This window comes from Pseudorasbora parva, chromosome 5, assembly GCF_024679245.1.
Source record: "Pseudorasbora parva isolate DD20220531a chromosome 5, ASM2467924v1, whole genome shotgun sequence".
Classification (NCBI taxonomy): domain Eukaryota; kingdom Metazoa; phylum Chordata; class Actinopteri; order Cypriniformes; family Gobionidae; genus Pseudorasbora; species Pseudorasbora parva.
Window position 1 is genome coordinate 52,630,096 of NC_090176.1, and position 17,360 is coordinate 52,647,455.

The following is a 17,360-nucleotide window of genomic DNA, read 5'->3' on the forward strand; positions in this document are numbered from 1 at the left end:
GAACTATCCCTTTTAAGTACAGTACTCAAGTAAATGTATTTAGTTACAGTCCACCTCTGGAGGCTTGTCTGCGTTCTCAGCTCTTCTACAGTCCGGCTAACTGCACGAGAGACGGATGAAAGAGTGACAGCTGTTCTCCTGCTGATAATAAAAGGCTTCGGGTTTTTCCGGCCGTTCCTCCCTCAGGGAATGAAAGCTCATTCGTGTCTTCTCCTGCCATATCTTTAACACGAGTCTGTGCAGCTTTATGTCGTGTTGAGAGATTTACAGATTAGACTCGTCCTTTGTTTCCTGTTCTAGATTTTATGTCCTCATGTCTTTTACTTTGTATATAGTCATGGAACCGTTTCATTGGCTCCTTTGTCCCGTGTTTTCATTGGTTCACGATGTGTCTTATGTCATTGGTCCGTGTGTATATACCCATTCTGCCTTGAAACCCATTTTGACAAGTCAAGTCTTTTTACTTTTTAAAAAATTGACAATTTTTTGTTATTTTGAGGCACAGTATTTGTAGCGTTTGCATGTGGTTAGAAATGTATCACATTAAAGGGTTAGTTCACCTAAAAAATGAAATGTCTGTCATTAACTCCTCTCCCTAATGTCGCTCCACACCCGTAAGACCTCCGTTCATCTTCACACACAGTTTAAGATATTTTATATTTAGTCCGAGAGCGTATGCAAGTGTATGCACACTATACTGTCCATGTCCAGAAAGGGAATAAAAACATCATCACAGTAGTCCATATGAGACATCAGTGGGTTAATTAGAGTCTCTTGAAGCATCCGAAATACATTTGGGTCCAAAAATAACAAAAACTCTTTATTCAGCATTGGCTTCTCTTCCGCGTTTGTGTTCAATCCTCAAATAAAGATTCAAACGGTTATGAATCAGCGAATCGATTCATGATTCGGATCGCGTGTCAAACTGCTGAAATCACAAGACATTGGCGATCCGAATCATGAATCGATTCGCTGACCGTTTGAATCTTGAAACTTTGTCCATGTTTAGGATGGGAATCCAAGTCTTTAACCGTGTAAAAAGCTCAGTATGCATGAAACAGCATTAAAACCGCCCCTTTAAAATAGCAATTTTCTCACAATTTACAAATAGTTGGACACATTTGGGATATTGTAGATACTCAACTGAACAAAATATATAACACCGGCCCAGTGGTTTTTGGATATTTTACTGCAAAAATACTACATAGTGCACCTTTAATGACATACATTTCATTTTGGGGTGAACTAACCCTTAAATGATAAGAGATCAGTGTGAGGAGGACTGGAGTGTTTTAGTGCGAGCCGAGGGTCACTCACAGAAAGCATCTCCTCTGGGGTTCAGCTCCTCATCCTCCAGCTGGTTTCCCTCTTCTTCTTCCTCCTCATCCTCCTCTTCTGGGGCTGGTTTGTCCTCCGCAGGGCCGATGTAAACCTCTCCGTCGTAGTCGAAGGGCTGCATGGGGATTCTGGGCGATTCGGTCCCCGCCGGCTCAGGGATGGTGTTGTCGAACCGGCCCAGAATACGAATCTTGGACGGGCCGTCGGGAATCACTGCAGACACGCATGAGGAATCTGGGATCAAATCCTGCATGTCCTAAAGCCATTATAGGGAGTTTGAGTCATGCAATCGCAGCATCATTGCTTTATTCACACAGCGTGCTTTATATGATCGGATATGCAGGAGGGTTTTCCATGCGGAGTGGATTTCCAAGCCATTCACAAACTCCATAATAGAGTTACGGTAACACTTTACATTACGGCTTCATTTGGTGACATTAGAGCTGGGACATTTATGCCTTTAGCAGACAATAATATTCAGTATAGCAGTCTCTCTCTCTCTCTCTCTCTCTCTCTCTCTCTCTCTCTCTCTCTCTCTCTCTCTCTCTCTCTCTCTCTCTCTCTCTCTCTCTCTCTCTCTCTCTCTCTCTCTCTCTATATATATATATATATACATTCACCTAAAGGATTATTAGGAACACCTGTTCAATTTCTCATTAATGCAATTATCTAATCAGCCAATCACATGGCAGTTCTTCAGTGCATTTAGGGGTGTGGTCCTGGTCAAGACAATCTCCTGAACTCCAGACTGAATGTCAGAATGGGAAAGAAAGGTGATTTAAGCCGTTTTGAGCGTGGCATGGTTGTTGGTGCCAGACGGGCCGGTCTGAGTATTTCACAATCTGCTCAGTTACTGGGATTTACACACACAACCATTTCTAGGGTTTACAAAGAATGGTGTGAAAAGGGAAGAGCATCCAGTCTGCAGCAGTCCTGTGGGAGAAAATGCCTTGTTGATGCTCGAGGTCAGAGGAGAATGGGCCGACTGATTCAAGCTGATAGAAGAGCAACTTTGACTGAAATAACCACTCGTTACAACCGAGGTATGCAGCAAAGCATTTGTGAAGCCACAACACACACAACCTTGAGGTGGATGGGCTACACCAGCAGAAGACCCCACCGGGGACCACTCATCTCCATTACAAATAGGAAAAAGAGGCGACAATCTGCACGAGCTCACCAAAATTGGACAGTTGAAGACTGGAGAAATGTTGCCTGGTCTGATGAGTCTCGATTTCTGCTGAGACGTTCAGATGGTAGAGGCAGAATTTGGCGTAAACAGAATGAGAACATGGATCCATCATGCCTTGTTCCCACTGTGCAGGCTGGTGGTGGTGGTGTAATGGTGTGGGGGATGTTTTCTTGGCACACTTTAGGCCCCTTAGTGCCGATTGGGCATCGTTTAAATGCCACGGCCTACCTGAGCATTGTTTCTGACCATGTCCATCCCTTTATGACCACCATGTCCCCATCCTCTGATGGCTACTTCCAGCAGGATAATGCACCATGTCACAAAGCTCCAATCATTTCAGATTGGTTTCTTGAACATGCCAATGAGTTGACTGTACTAAAATGGCCGCCACAGTCCCCAGATCTCAACCCAATAGAGCATCTTTGGGATGTGGTGGAACGGGAGCTTCATGCCCTGGATGTGCATCCCACAAATCTCCATCAACTGCAAGATGCTCTCCTATCAATATGGGCCGACATTTCTAAAGAATGCTTTCAGCCGCTTGTTGATCAATGCCACGGAGAATTAAGGCAGTTCTGAAGGCGGAAGGGGGTCAGACACAGAATTAGTGTGTGCTCCTAATAATCCTGTAGGTGTATATATATATATATATATATATATATATATATATATATATATATATATATATATATATATATATATATATATATACAGTCTTGTTCAAAATAATAGCAGTAGAATGTGACTAACCAGAATAATCAAGGTTTTTAGTATATTTTTTATTGCTACATGGCAAACAAGTTACCAGTAGGTTCAGTAGATTCTCAGAAAACAAACAAGACCCAGCATTCATGATATGCACGCTCTTAAGGCTGTGCAATTGGGCAATTAGTTGAAAGGGGTGTGTTCAAAAAAATAGCAGTGTGGCATTCAATCACTGAGGTCATCAATTTTGTGAAGAAACAGGTGTGAATCAGGTGGCCCCTATTTAAGGATGAAGCCAACACTTGTTGAACATGCATTTGAAAGCTGAGGAAAATGGGTCGTTCAAGACATTGTTCAGAAGAACAGCGTACTTTGATTAAAAAGTTGATTAGAGAGGGGAAAACCTATAAAGAGGTGCAAAAAATGATAGGCTGTTCAGCTAAAATGATCTCCAATGCCTTAAAATGGAGAGCAAAACCAGAGAGACGTGGAAGAAAACGGAAGACAACCATCAAAATGGATAGAAGAATAACCAGAATGGCAAAGGCTCAGCCAATGATCACCTCCAGGATGATCAAAGACAGTCTGGAGTTCCCTGTAAGTACTGTGACAGTTAGAAGACGTCTGTGTGAAGCTAATCTATTTTCAAGAATCCCCCGCAAAGTCCCTCTGTTAAAAAAAAGGCATGTGCAGAAGAGGTTACAATTTGCCAAAGAACACATCAACTGGCCTAAAGAGAAATGGAGGAACATTTTGTGGACTGATGAGAGTAAAATTGTTCTTTTTGGGTCCAAGGGCCACAGGCAGTTTGTGAGACGACCCCCAAACTCTGAATTCAAGCCCCAGTACACAGTGAAGACAGTGAAGCATGGAGGTGCAAGCATCATGATATGGGCATGTTTCTCCTACTATGGTGTTGGGCCTATTTATCGCATACCAGGGATCATGGATCAGTTTGCATATGTTAAAATACTTGAAGAGGTCATGTTGCCCTATGCTGAAGAGGACATGCCCTTGAAACGGTTGTTTCAACAAGACAATGACCCAAAACACACTAGTAAACGGGCAAAGTCTTGGTTCCAAACCAACAAAATTAATGTTATGGAGTGGCCAGCCCAATCTCCAGACCTTAATCCAATTGAGAACTTGTGGGGTGATATCAAAAATGTTGTTTCTGAAGCAAAACCAAGAAATGTGAATGAATTGTGGAATGTTGTTAAAGAATCATGGAGTGGAATAACAGCTGAGAGGTGCCACAAGTTGGTTGACTCCATGCCACACAGATGTCAAGCAGTTTTAAAAAAAAAGTGGTCATACAACTAAATATTAGTTTAGTGATTCACAGGATTGCTAAATCCCAGAAAAAAAAAAGTTTGTACAAAATAGTTTTGAGTTTGTACAGTCAAAGGTAGACACTGCTATTTTTTTGAACACACCCCTTTCAACTAATTGCCCAATTGCACAGCCTTAAGAGCGTGCATATCATGAATGCTGGGTCTTGTTTGTTTTCTGAGAATCTACTGAACCTACTGGTAACTTGTTTGCCACGTAGCAATAAAAAATATACTAAAAACCTTGATTATTCTGGTTAGTCACATTCTACTGCTATTATTTTGAACAAGACTGTATATATATATATATATATAAAACAGAACAACAGCATCATTTCGAAGCTGAATGTGGCCAATAATCAAAACAACAATCGTGATCAAAACAAAGCCCAATAAAGCATAACTAATGTGAACACATGAGCTCTTATTGTAAAGTGTTTCCATCTCTCAGTATGATGTTCAGGAGCTAGAGGAACTTCAGGTCATGCTCGTTTGCTCTCACCGTTGAGGAACGCATCCGCATTCCCTTTCCCAGTTTCCCAGGATCTGGGATAAAACGGCTTGACTACAGAAACACAAAGGATTGAATGCAGGTCTCTTTAGTGTCTCCGAGAGGAACAGCGCAGGTGTGGGAATGTTCCTTACCTGAGCACTCGAACCCGCTGCCACGGAAACCCTGTCTGCATTTACACCTGTGTGAGCCGAGTGTGTTGATACACTCCGCGTGATGACTGCACCTGTGTGTGTCCGACACACACTCATTTATATCTGGAAACATAATCGGATAAACTGTCTCATTATTGCATTTCAAAGCATCAAAATATTCTGTTACATAACAAAGCCAAAATAAAAAAGTTATAAGCTTTAAATTGAGTGAAGTGAATAGGGAAATAAAAAACACATTGCTAGCATTAATTAACGTTTTTACACCCTTCTAGCACGAATTATTAACATTCATGAGCATGCTTCTAACACATTTTACCACATTGCTAGCATTTCTAACATGTTTTAGCATTATGTTAACATTAATTAACATTTTTTCTAACACGTTATCACATTTATTTGCTAGAATTATATACGTTTTGTTAGCATTAGTTAGCATGTTGCTAATATGATTTATCACATTTCTAGCATTATTTAACACTGATATCATAATTTAACATGTTGCTAATATAATTTATCATGTTGCAAGCATGATATATGTTAACATAAATTAATATTTTGCTTGCATTATTTATCACATTGTTAGCATTGTTTACGACAAATTAGCAGGTTTTAACACATAAAATGTTTTAACATTATGTTAGCATTAATTACATTTTTCTAATGTTTTATCACATTTCTTTGCTAGAATTATATTTCATAAAATAACCTTATTTCTGATTGAAATCTTGTTTCTTGTTTCCGTCCCAAACAGAAATAAGATTATTTTTCTCACCCCATTGGCAGATCATTTTGCCTGTTTTAAACAAAAACTCTCTTCATTTAGATATTATTTTCAACAAAACAAGACAAAAATATCTTATGTGGTTTTACTGATCTAGTAAATGCATCTTGATTTAAGAATTGTTAGATATTTAGACTGGAAACAAGACACAATGACTGAGTAAGAAGAGCATTTTTTGCAGTGTAATCATAGCAGAGAGTCTTTCTCACCAACGCAGTCGTATTTCCCGTCGATGTATTTGAGGTCGTAGCCCTCCTGGCACTTGCAGTAGTAGCTTCCGAATGTGTTGGTGCATTGCCGGTTGAACGGACACTGATTTTTCCCAGTCGCACATTCATCAATGTCTAAAGAATACAGCGAGAGAAACCATGTAACATCTAAACTCAGAGCAGATCTGGACAGTCCCTCAGCTCATTTACTCGAGTCCTGTACTGAAGTTCACTGTTTGAGTCTCTGTGCTTTACTGGAGTATTATTTTTTCTGTAAACTTCTGACTTTAACTTCACTCCATCTGAAAGACAAATATCGTCCTCTTTACTCCACTACATTTCTATCAAGGTCCTCGAAGTGGAAAGTCGTTTCTGTCGCAGCTTTGAAAGTCAGTGATGATTTTTTTCTTCTTTTAAAGGTGTTTGGGTTTTTGCAGAAAGCCTTTCAGGAATCACTCTTGTAGAGTCTCGTGAAGATCAATGATTTCACAGCATTTATTAAACACTGATTTATAGTTTAGAGCAAAATGGAAGAAGACGGATGTCCAAATGCTCATTTAGTGGAGGATTCACATAAACAAAGTTGATTCTGTCTTCAGTGAAGGTGAACAGTGTGAGAATATCAGATGTGTATCAGTGTATTGGATCCGTGCATTCGGCCTTAAAGTGACAGCAGCTTTATAACTTTTCTACAAGTATTTAAATGAGTTTAAGTTAGTCGTCTGCTAGTGTGTCAGATGGAGCGTCACTGACTGGCTTAAACCATGATGGCATAATGTGCATTTATACAACTATAATACAATAATGCACTGGCATAAAGAAGAAAATGTACTTTTGATACTTAATATATCTCAAGTAAAAATCTGTTTTTACAACTTTCACTTGTAATGGAGTAATATTTGACCAGTAGTACTTTTACTGATCAAGTAATGAAGTTGTGTAATTTGTCCACCACTAACTAAGAGTCCCATATGACCAATGAATCTCCATCATTTCTCCACACGCTGTTGAAAAATCATTTTTGGTTCCCCAAGAACCTTTCTTACAACACATTAATGTGAAGAGCCGGTTCTTACCCACACAGGTCTTCCCATCCGATCCCAGCTGAAGGCCCGGAGACGGGCAGAGACATCGGACCTCGCCCTGGACCTCCTCACAGCCGTACTGACAGTGAGCCAGAGAACACGTCCGCGAGTCTGCAACATAAACATGAGTAAATAATGCCAATGAATACGTACACTATATCACCAAAAGTGTTGTGCCGCCTCTACACACACATGAGCTCCCCATTGTTAACCCGTGGGGTTTAATCTGGAGTCGGCCCACCCTCTCTAACAGCTCCAGCTCTTCTGGGAAGGCTTTCCTCAAGGTTTAGGAGTGTGTTTATGGGGATTTTTGCCCATTCTTCTAGAAGCTCATTTGTGAGGTCAGGCACTGATGTTGGACGAGAAGGCCTGGCTCTCAGTCTCCGCTCTAATTCATCCCAAAGCTGTTCTATCGGGTTGAGCTCAGGACTCTGTGCAGGCCAGTCCAGTTCCTCCACACCAAACTCCTCATCCATGTCTTTATGGAGCGACGCTTTGTGCACTGGAGCGCAGTCATGCTGGGACAGGAAGGGGCCGTCCACAAACTGATCCCACAAAGTCAGGAGCGTGAAATTGTCCAAAATGTCTTGGTGAAGCATTAAGAGTTCCTTTCACTGGAACTAAGGGGCCAACCCCTGAAAAACAACATCACCCCATAATCCCCCCTCCACCAAACTTTACACTTGCAAAGTCCCGTTCTCCCGGCGACGGCCAAACCCAGACTCGTCCATGGGATTGTCAGACTGAAGCGTGATTGGTCACTCAGAGAACACGTCTCACTGCTCTAGAGTCCAGTGGCGGCTGCTTTACTCCACTGCATCCCACGCTTTGCATTGCTGTTGGTGATGTAAGGCTTGGATGAGCTGCTCGGCCATGGAAACCCATTCCATGAAGCTCTCTCCGCTGTTCTTGAGCTAATCTGAAGGACACAGAAGTCTGGAGGTCTGGAGCTGTTGACTCTGCAGAAAGTTGGAGACTTCTGCGCACTGTGACCCTCAGCATGCGCTGACCCCGCTCTGGGATTTAACACTTCGTGGCTGAGTTGCTGTTGTCCCCAATGGCTTCCACTTTGTTCTAATCCCACTAACAGTTGAGCGTGGAATATTTAGTAGTGAGGAAATGTCAGGAATGGACTTATTGCACAGGTGTCAGCCTATCACGGCCCCACGCTTGAGTTCACTGAGCTCCTGAGAGCGACCCATTCTTTCACTAATGTGTGTAGAAGCGTCTGCAGGCCGAGAGCTGGAGTTATACACCTGTGGCCATGAAGAGACTGAACACCTGAACTCAGTGATCTGGAGCAGCGGCCCAATACTTCTGGCAATATAGTGTATATTCCTTTTATTGATCTAAATGTTTACAGTCACTTACTTGCACAGGAGCCATCAGACATTAACATGTATCCATTCAAGCAGTAACACATGTAGCTGCCAAAAGTGTTCATGCATCGATGTTCACAGGGTCGAGGCTTCAGACCGCACTCATTCAGATCTGAAGCCCGGAGAAAGAGAGAGATTATTAATGAACAGAACCTCTGTATCATACGATATGTTATCATACTATGACCTTAGTAACAATATCTAGCTCATGCAATCTCACAATGCAATGACTTGTCAATAAGATGAATAAATCTACAGTAATATTAGCCATGCTTTTTGACAGCCTATTTGATTTTCAAGAAAATATCTGCAGCACACTTGAGAAATACTGAGTTGTGTACAGTACATACTGTTTAATATTCAGTAATAGTAAGATATTATCCCATTAGAACACATCAAACATCACATGAATGTCACACAGTCGGCTGATTTTTTTCTGAAATTAGACTCAAAATAGACTTAAATTATGACATACTAAGTAAATACTATGACAAAATCATATTTATGACAGTCAAAATATTGACAGAAAATCATATTTATGACATAAAAATCATAATTATGACATACTAAAGTGAAGTAATGACTTAAAATTCAAAAGTCGAAATAAAGATGTGTCAAATTTCTGACTTAAAAACTCAAAATATTGACATAAAAATCATAATTCTGGCTTAAAAAGTTGAAATTATGATATACTAAATAAAAAAAATAATGACAGAAAAGCATAATTATGACACTGTCAAAATAATGACATAAAATTATAATTATGACAGTCAAAATGACACAAATCATAATTCTGACTTAAAACGTCCAAATTGTCATTTTAAGTTGAAATAATTAAAATACAAAGTAAAAATTCTGACTTAAAAAGTCAAAATTATGTAATTTTAAGTTGAAATAATGAAATAAAAAGTAGAAATTCTAACTTAAAAAGTCAAAATTATGTCATTTTAAGTTGAAATAATGAAATAAAAGTAGAAATTCTAACTTAAAAAGTCAAAATTATGTCATTTTAAGTTGAAATAATGAAATAAAAAGTAGAAATTCTAAATAAAAAGTTAAAATTATGTAATTTTAAGTTGAAATAATGAAATAAAAAGTAGAAATTCTAACTTAAAAAGTCAAAATTATGTCATTTTAAGTTGAAATAATGAAATAAAAATATTAAAAAGACTTAAAAAGTCTGAATTCTTAGAACCACAAAATTATGACATACAGAGTCGAAATTATGATATCAGTATGTCTTTAAAAGTTGAAATTCTGACTTATAAAGTCATAATTATAACAAAAATCTAAATGATGACATACTAAGATGAAATAATACAGTCATTGTGACAAAATAATAATTTCAACTCTTTGTAGTTTTGATAATTTTATGGATTTAGTTCATTAATTACATTTTAATTACATGTTATGAATTAATCAGTTTGTAAACATACTTTATGACTACAAAAAAAAAAAAAACTTGCTAAAAACATGAAAGTATGATGCAATCATTAGACATTTCTTTTGGAACCTTTTTGGCTTGAAGTGTTCTTTCGACTTGAGCCCTATAGAGAGCCACATTAAACCTTTATTCTAAGAGAGTGTGGTCTTGAACCAAACCTTGACTGCACGTCTTTCCAGTGTATCCGGGGAAGCATTTGCATTTGTTTGGGCCGACACACTCGCCGTGTTTGCATCCCAGGTCACACTGAGCTGGAAAAACATTCAACAGTAGAGATATATTAGTAAAGGAAACAGCTACGGTCAAATCCGTTCACAAAAACACACACGTCTGGAAACCCAAGCCAGATTTCCCCTCAGAGCTCTGTGTGATTTAAAAGCACCAAACCACTGAAAGAATGAGACAATCACATGAGTATTTTACCAGTGTTGCCATGTTCTGAACTGAACAATTCTACATCACAGCATAGACACTGGCATCCCTCTGACTAAATTAACCATTGGGCCGTTTTGAATATCCTTTACATTTTTGTAATTTTAACTGTAAAATACTGTAAAAATGTGACAGTAAAAGCCTTGCTACTTGATTAATATACAGAGAAAAACTTTAAAAGATTGAACCTTACATTTTGTGTCAGTTTATTGCAAAATAATGTAAAAATGTGACAGTAAAAGCCTTGCCACTTGGTTAATATACAGAGAAAAACTAACCTTACATTTCGTGTAATTTTACTGTAAAATACTGTAAAAATGTGACAGTTAAAGCCTTGCCACTTGGTTAATATACAGAGAAAAACTAACCTTACATTTCGTGCAATTTTACTGTAAAATACTGTAAAAATGTGACAGTTAAAGCCTTGCCACTTGGTTAATATACAGAGAAAAACTAACCTTACATTTTGTGTAATTTTACTGTAAAATACTGTAAAAATGTGACAGTAAAAACCTTGCCACTTGGTTAATAAACAGAGAAAAACTAACCTTACATTTTGTGTAATTTTTCTGTAAAATACTGTAAAAATGTGACAGTTAAAGCCTTGCCACTTGGTTAATATACAGAGAAAAACTAACCTTACATTTTGTGTAATTTTTCTGTAAAATACTGTAAAAATGTGACAGTAAAAACCTTGCCACTTGGTTAATATACAGAGAAAAACTAACCTTACATTTTGTGTAATTTTACTGTAAAATACTGTAAAAATGTGACAGTTAAAACCTTGCCACTTGGTTAATATAAATACTGTAAAAATGTGACAGTAAAAGCCTTGCCACTTGGTTAATATACAGAGAAAAACTAACCTTACATTTCGTGTAATTTTACTGTAAAATACTGTAAAAATATGACAGTAAAAACCTTGCCTGTCACTTGGTTAATATACAGTGAAAAACTAACCTTACATTTCGTGTAATTTTACTGTAAAATACTGTAAAAATGTGACAGTTAAAACCTTGCCACTTGGTTAATATAAATACTGTAAAAATGTGACAGTAAAAGCCTTGCCACTTGGTTAATATACAGAGAAAAACTAACCTTACATTTCGTGTAATTTTTCTGTAAAATACTGTAAAAATGTGACAGTAAAAACCTTGCCACTTGGTTAATATACAGAGAAAAACTAACCTTACATTTCGTGTAATTTTACTGTAAAATACTGTAAAAATGTGACAGTAAAAACCTTGCCACTTGGTTAATATACAGAGAAAAACTAACCTTACATTTTGTGTAATTTTTCTGTAAAATACTGTAAAACTGTGACAGTAAAAACCTTGCTACTTGGTTAATATACAGAGAAAAACTAACCTTACATTTTGTGTAATTTTTCTGTAAAATACTGTAAAAATGTGACAGTAAAAACCTTGCCACTTGGTTAATATACAGAGAAAAACTAACCTTACATTTTGTGTAATTTTTCTGTAAAATACTGTAAAAATGTGACAGTAAAAGCCTTGCCACTTGGTTAATATACAGAGAAAAACTAACCTTACATTTTGTGTAATTTTACTGTAAAATACTGTAAAAATGTGACAGTTAAAACCTTGCCACTTGGTTAATATAAATACTGTAAAAATGTGACAGTAAAAGCCTTGCCACTTGGTTAATATACAGAGAAAAACTAACCTTACATTTTGTGTAATTTTACTGTAAAATACTGTAAAAATGTGACAGTTAAAACCTTGCCACTTGGTTAATATAAATACTGTAAAAATGTGACAGTAAAAGCCTTGCCACTTGGTTAATATACAGAGAAAAACTAACCTTACATTTCGTGTAATTTTACTGTAAAATACTGTAAAAATATGACAGTAAAAACCTTGCCTGTCACTTGGTTAATATACAGTGAAAAACTAACCTTACATTTCGTGTAATTTTACTGTAAAATACTGTAAAAATGTGACAGTTAAAACCTTGCCACTTGGTTAATATAAATACTGTAAAAATGTGACAGTAAAAGCCTTGCCACTTGGTTAATATACAGAGAAAAACTAACCTTACATTTCGTGTAATTTTACTGTAAAATACTGTAAAAATGTGACAGTTAAAACCTTGCCACTTGGTTAATATAAATACTGTAAAAATGTGACAGTAAAAGCCTTGCCACTTGGTTAATATACAGAGAAAAACTAACCTTACATTTCGTGTAATTTTACTGTAAAATACTGTAAAAATATGACAGTAAAAACCTTGCCTGTCACTTGGTTAATATACAGTGAAAAACTAACCTTACATTTCGTGTAATTTTACTGTAAAATACTGTAAAAATGTGACAGTTAAAACCTTGCCACTTGGTTAATATAAATACTGTAAAAATGTGACAGTAAAAGCCTTGCCACTTGGTTAATATACAGAGAAAAACTAACCTTACATTTCGTGTAATTTTTCTGTAAAATACTGTAAAAATGTGACAGTAAAAACCTTGCCACTTGGTTAATATACAGAGAAAAACTAACCTTACATTTTGTGTAATTTTTCTGTAAAATACTGTAAAACTGTGACAGTAAAAACCTTGCTACTTGGTTAATATACAGAGAAAAACTAACCTTACATTTTGTGTAATTTTTCTGTAAAATACTGTAAAAATGTGACAGTAAAAACCTTGCCACTTGGTTAATATACAGAGAAAAACTAACCTTACATTTTGTGTAATTTTTCTGTAAAATACTGTAAAAATGTGACAGTAAAAGCCTTGCCACTTGGTTAATATACAGAGAAAAACTAACCTTACATTTTGTGTAATTTTACTGTAAAATACTGTAAAAATGTGACAGTTAAAACCTTGCCACTTGGTTAATATAAATACTGTAAAAATGTGACAGTAAAAGCCTTGCCACTTGGTTAATATACAGAGAAAAACTAACCTTACATTTTGTGTAATTTTACTGTAAAATACTGTAAAAATGTGACAGTTAAAACCTTGCCACTTGGTTAATATAAATACTGTAAAAATGTGACAGTAAAAGCCTTGCCACTTGGTTAATATACAGAGAAAAACTAACCTTACATTTCGTGTAATTTTACTGTAAAATACTGTAAAAATATGACAGTAAAAACCTTGCCTGTCACTTGGTTAATATACAGTGAAAAACTAACCTTACATTTCGTGTAATTTTACTGTAAAATACTGTAAAAATGTGACAGTTAAAACCTTGCCACTTGGTTAATATAAATACTGTAAAAATGTGACAGTAAAAGCCTTGCCACTTGGTTAATATACAGAGAAAAACTAACCTTACATTTCGTGTAATTTTTCTGTAAAATACTGTAAAAATGTGACAGTAAAAACCTTGCCACTTGGTTAATATACAGAGAAAAACTAACCTTACATTTCGTGTAATTTTTCTGTAAAATACTGTAAAAATGTGACAGTAAAAACCTTGCCACTTGGTTAATATACAGAGAAAAACTAACCTTACATTTTGTGTAATTTTTCTGTAAAATACTGTAAAACTGTGACAGTAAAAACCTTGCTACTTGGTTAATATACAGAGAAAAACTAACCTTACATTTTGTGTAATTTTTCTGTAAAATACTGTAAAAATGTGACAGTAAAAACCTTGCCACTTGGTTAATATACAGAGAAAAACTAACCTTACATTTTGTGTAATTTTTCTGTAAAATACTGTAAAAATGTGACAGTAAAAGCCTTGCCACTTGGTTAATATACAGAGAAAAACTAACCTTACATTTTGTGTAATTTTACTGTAAAATACTGTAAAAATGTGACAGTTAAAACCTTGCCACTTGGTTAATATAAATACTGTAAAAATGTGACAGTAAAAGCCTTGCCACTTGGTTAATATACAGAGAAAAACTAACCTTACATTTTGTGTAATTTTACTGTAAAATACTGTAAAAATGTGACAGTTAAAACCTTGCCACTTGGTTAATATAAATACTGTAAAAATGTGACAGTAAAAGCCTTGCCACTTGGTTAATATACAGAGAAAAACTAACCTTACATTTCGTGTAATTTTACTGTAAAATACTGTAAAAATATGACAGTAAAAACCTTGCCTGTCACTTGGTTAATATACAGTGAAAAACTAACCTTACATTTCGTGTAATTTTACTGTAAAATACTGTAAAAATGTGACAGTTAAAACCTTGCCACTTGGTTAATATAAATACTGTAAAAATGTGACAGTAAAAACCTTGCCACTTGGTTAATATACAGAGAAAAACTAACCTTACATTTCGTGTAATTTTTCTGTAAAATACTGTAAAAATGTGACAGTAAAAACCTTGCCACTTGGTTAATATACAGAGAAAAACTAACCTTACATTTCGTGTAATTTTACTGTAAAATACTGTAAAAATGTGACAGTAAAAACCTTGCCACTTGGTTAATATACAGAGAAAAACTAACCTTACATTTTGTGTAATTTTTCTGTAAAATACTGTAAAACTGTGACAGTAAAAACCTTGCCACTTGGTTAATATACAGAGAAAAACTAACCTTACATTTTGTGTAATTTTTCTGTAAAATACTGTAAAAATGTGACAGTTAAAGCCTTGCCACTTGGTTAATATACAGAGAAAAACTAACCTTACATTTTGTGTAATTTTTCTGTAAAATACTGTAAAACTGTGATAGTAAAAACCTTGCTACTTGGTTAATATACAGAGAAAAACTAACCTTACATTTTGTGTAATTTTTCTGTAAAATACTGTAAAAATGTGACAGTAAAAACCTTGCCACTTGGTTAATATACAGAGAAAAACTAACCTTACATTTTGTGTAATTTTTCTGTAAAATACTGTAAAAATGTGACAGTAAAAGCCTTGCCACTTGGTTAATATACAGAGAAAAACTAACCTTACATTTTGTGTAATTTTTCTGTAAAATACTGTAAAAATGTGACAGTAAAAACCTTGCCACTTGGTTAATATACAGAGAAAAACTAACCTTACATTTCGTGTAATTTTACTGTAAAATACTGTAAAAATGTGACAGTAAAAACCTTGCCACTTGGTTAATATACAGAGAAAAACTAACCTTACATTTTGTGTAATTTTACTGTAAAATACTGTAAAAATGTGACAGTAAAAACCTTGCCACTTGGTTAATATACAGTGAAAAACGAATAGATCTAACCTTACATTTCATGCAATTTTATTGTAAAAATCTTTACATTTTTGAAAGTAAACAGAACAAATCAACTTGACCTGACTGAAACAGGGTTAAATGTGAGCTCATTCTGTTGATTTCTGCTCATTCACCTTCACAGTGTCCTTTGCTGTTTTTCTTCCATCCGTAGCAACACTCGAGTCTGCTGCCGTATCGGCACACGCCGGCCAAACTCCTCGACAGGATCTGCCTTCTTTCTCTTTTAGGAACACAGCAAAAACAGGTCCATTTTCACCAAGAAGTAATGATTTCTAAATTGACATGCTTTCTTAGAAGAAACGATTCTGTGTAGAATCTTAAAGGGTTCGTCGGCTCTTCATATAAGAACCTTTTAGGAGGTCCATCATTACATTATTTTATACACTGCAAAAATACTTTTCATTTTTGTCTTGTTTGTAGTCAAAATATCAAAAAATTCTTAAAACAAGAAGTATTTACTTGACAAGCAAAAGTAATTGTCTTGTTTTGTGAAAAATAACTGAAAATGAAGAGAGTTTTTGCTTAAAATAAGATAAATAATCTGCCAATGGGGTGAGAAAAATAATCTTAATTCAAACAGAAAACAAGATTATTTTTCTCACCCCATTGGGAGATTATTTATCTTATTTTAAGCAAAAACTCTCTTCATTTTGAGTTATTTTCCCAAAACAAGACAATAATTTGTACTTGTCTAGTAAATACTTCTTGTTTTAAGAATTTTTAGATGTTTGGACTAGAAACAAGACAAAAATACTGAGTAAGAAAAGCATTTTTTGCAGCGTAGGCTGTCAGAAGATGGCAGGTTGTTTGAGGTGAAGACGAGCGCTTGGAGGAACAGGAACGATGGAGTTCTGTCCAGGAAACTGAACAGATAATAAAGTTGACCTAATCTAACCTAACCTTCCTAAGGTAAGCGTGAGCTGTGAGGTCTGATCTTCAGGGTAATTGTGGCTGTAAAACTCATGATCCAGTGGGATTGGGTCAGACAGGATGCAGAAACGTCTCCCCTCTCCTCATCTTTACGGCTCTTTAAGCGTTTAACAGATGCTTCGCACAGGAACAGCTCAAATCTCTTCGCGCTATAATTAAACCCTGAGCTATTCATGGCAATCACACATCAGCAGATGGACCAGAGTGCTGCTCGCGGACAGCTTTTGGCTGTGAGATCTTACATTTTTGACTACTTTTCACAATTCTCTTGCTTTTTTAAATGCCTGTAATAAAGAAAGATTATTTTTCTCACCCCATTGGCAGATTATTTATCTTATTTTAAGCAAAAACTCTCTTCATTTTGAGTTATTTTCCCCCAAAACAAGACAATTACTTTTGCTTGTCTAGTAAATACTTCTTGTTTTTAGAATCTTTAGATGTTTGGACTAGAAACAAGACAAAAAAAGTAAAAAAGAGTAAGAAAAGCATTTCCAGTGCTCAATTAACTGAGTAAGGTCACACGTCTCCCAATTTAAGATCGTTTGTTCAGCTGACTGAGTTTTTATCGTTGTTTTTTTATTTTGTGGTGATTTTTTGGGGGTATTTTTATGTCACCATGATCAGTGTTTTCTTTAGTTGGGCAGTTTGACGACTCTTTAATGATAGTGTTTCTCTGACTACTGAATAAGAATTGA

General features: G+C 35.9%; 1 protein-coding gene across 2 annotated transcripts in view; it reads right to left on the reverse strand.

The window, feature by feature from the left end:
* egfl6 (EGF-like-domain, multiple 6) overlaps positions 1-17,360 on the reverse strand; it is a 30,564-nt gene that overhangs the window by 10,430 nt on the left and 2,774 nt on the right. Inside the window, exons 2-9 of one of the 2 annotated variants that reach the window (XM_067444711.1) lie at positions 15,849-15,955; positions 10,289-10,381; positions 8,679-8,798; positions 7,299-7,418; positions 6,223-6,357; positions 5,212-5,334; positions 5,069-5,131; positions 1,318-1,551 (exon numbers count right to left, since the gene is read on the reverse strand). In XM_067444711.1, the coding sequence (XP_067300812.1) occupies positions 1,318-1,551; positions 5,069-5,131; positions 5,212-5,334; positions 6,223-6,357; positions 7,299-7,418; positions 8,679-8,798; positions 10,289-10,381; positions 15,849-15,955 (995 nt within the window). The remainder of the gene's footprint in view (positions 1-1,317; positions 1,552-5,068; positions 5,132-5,211; positions 5,335-6,222; positions 6,358-7,298; positions 7,419-8,678; positions 8,799-10,288; positions 10,382-15,848; positions 15,956-17,360) is intronic. The other variant, XM_067444712.1, reaches the window with a different exon arrangement.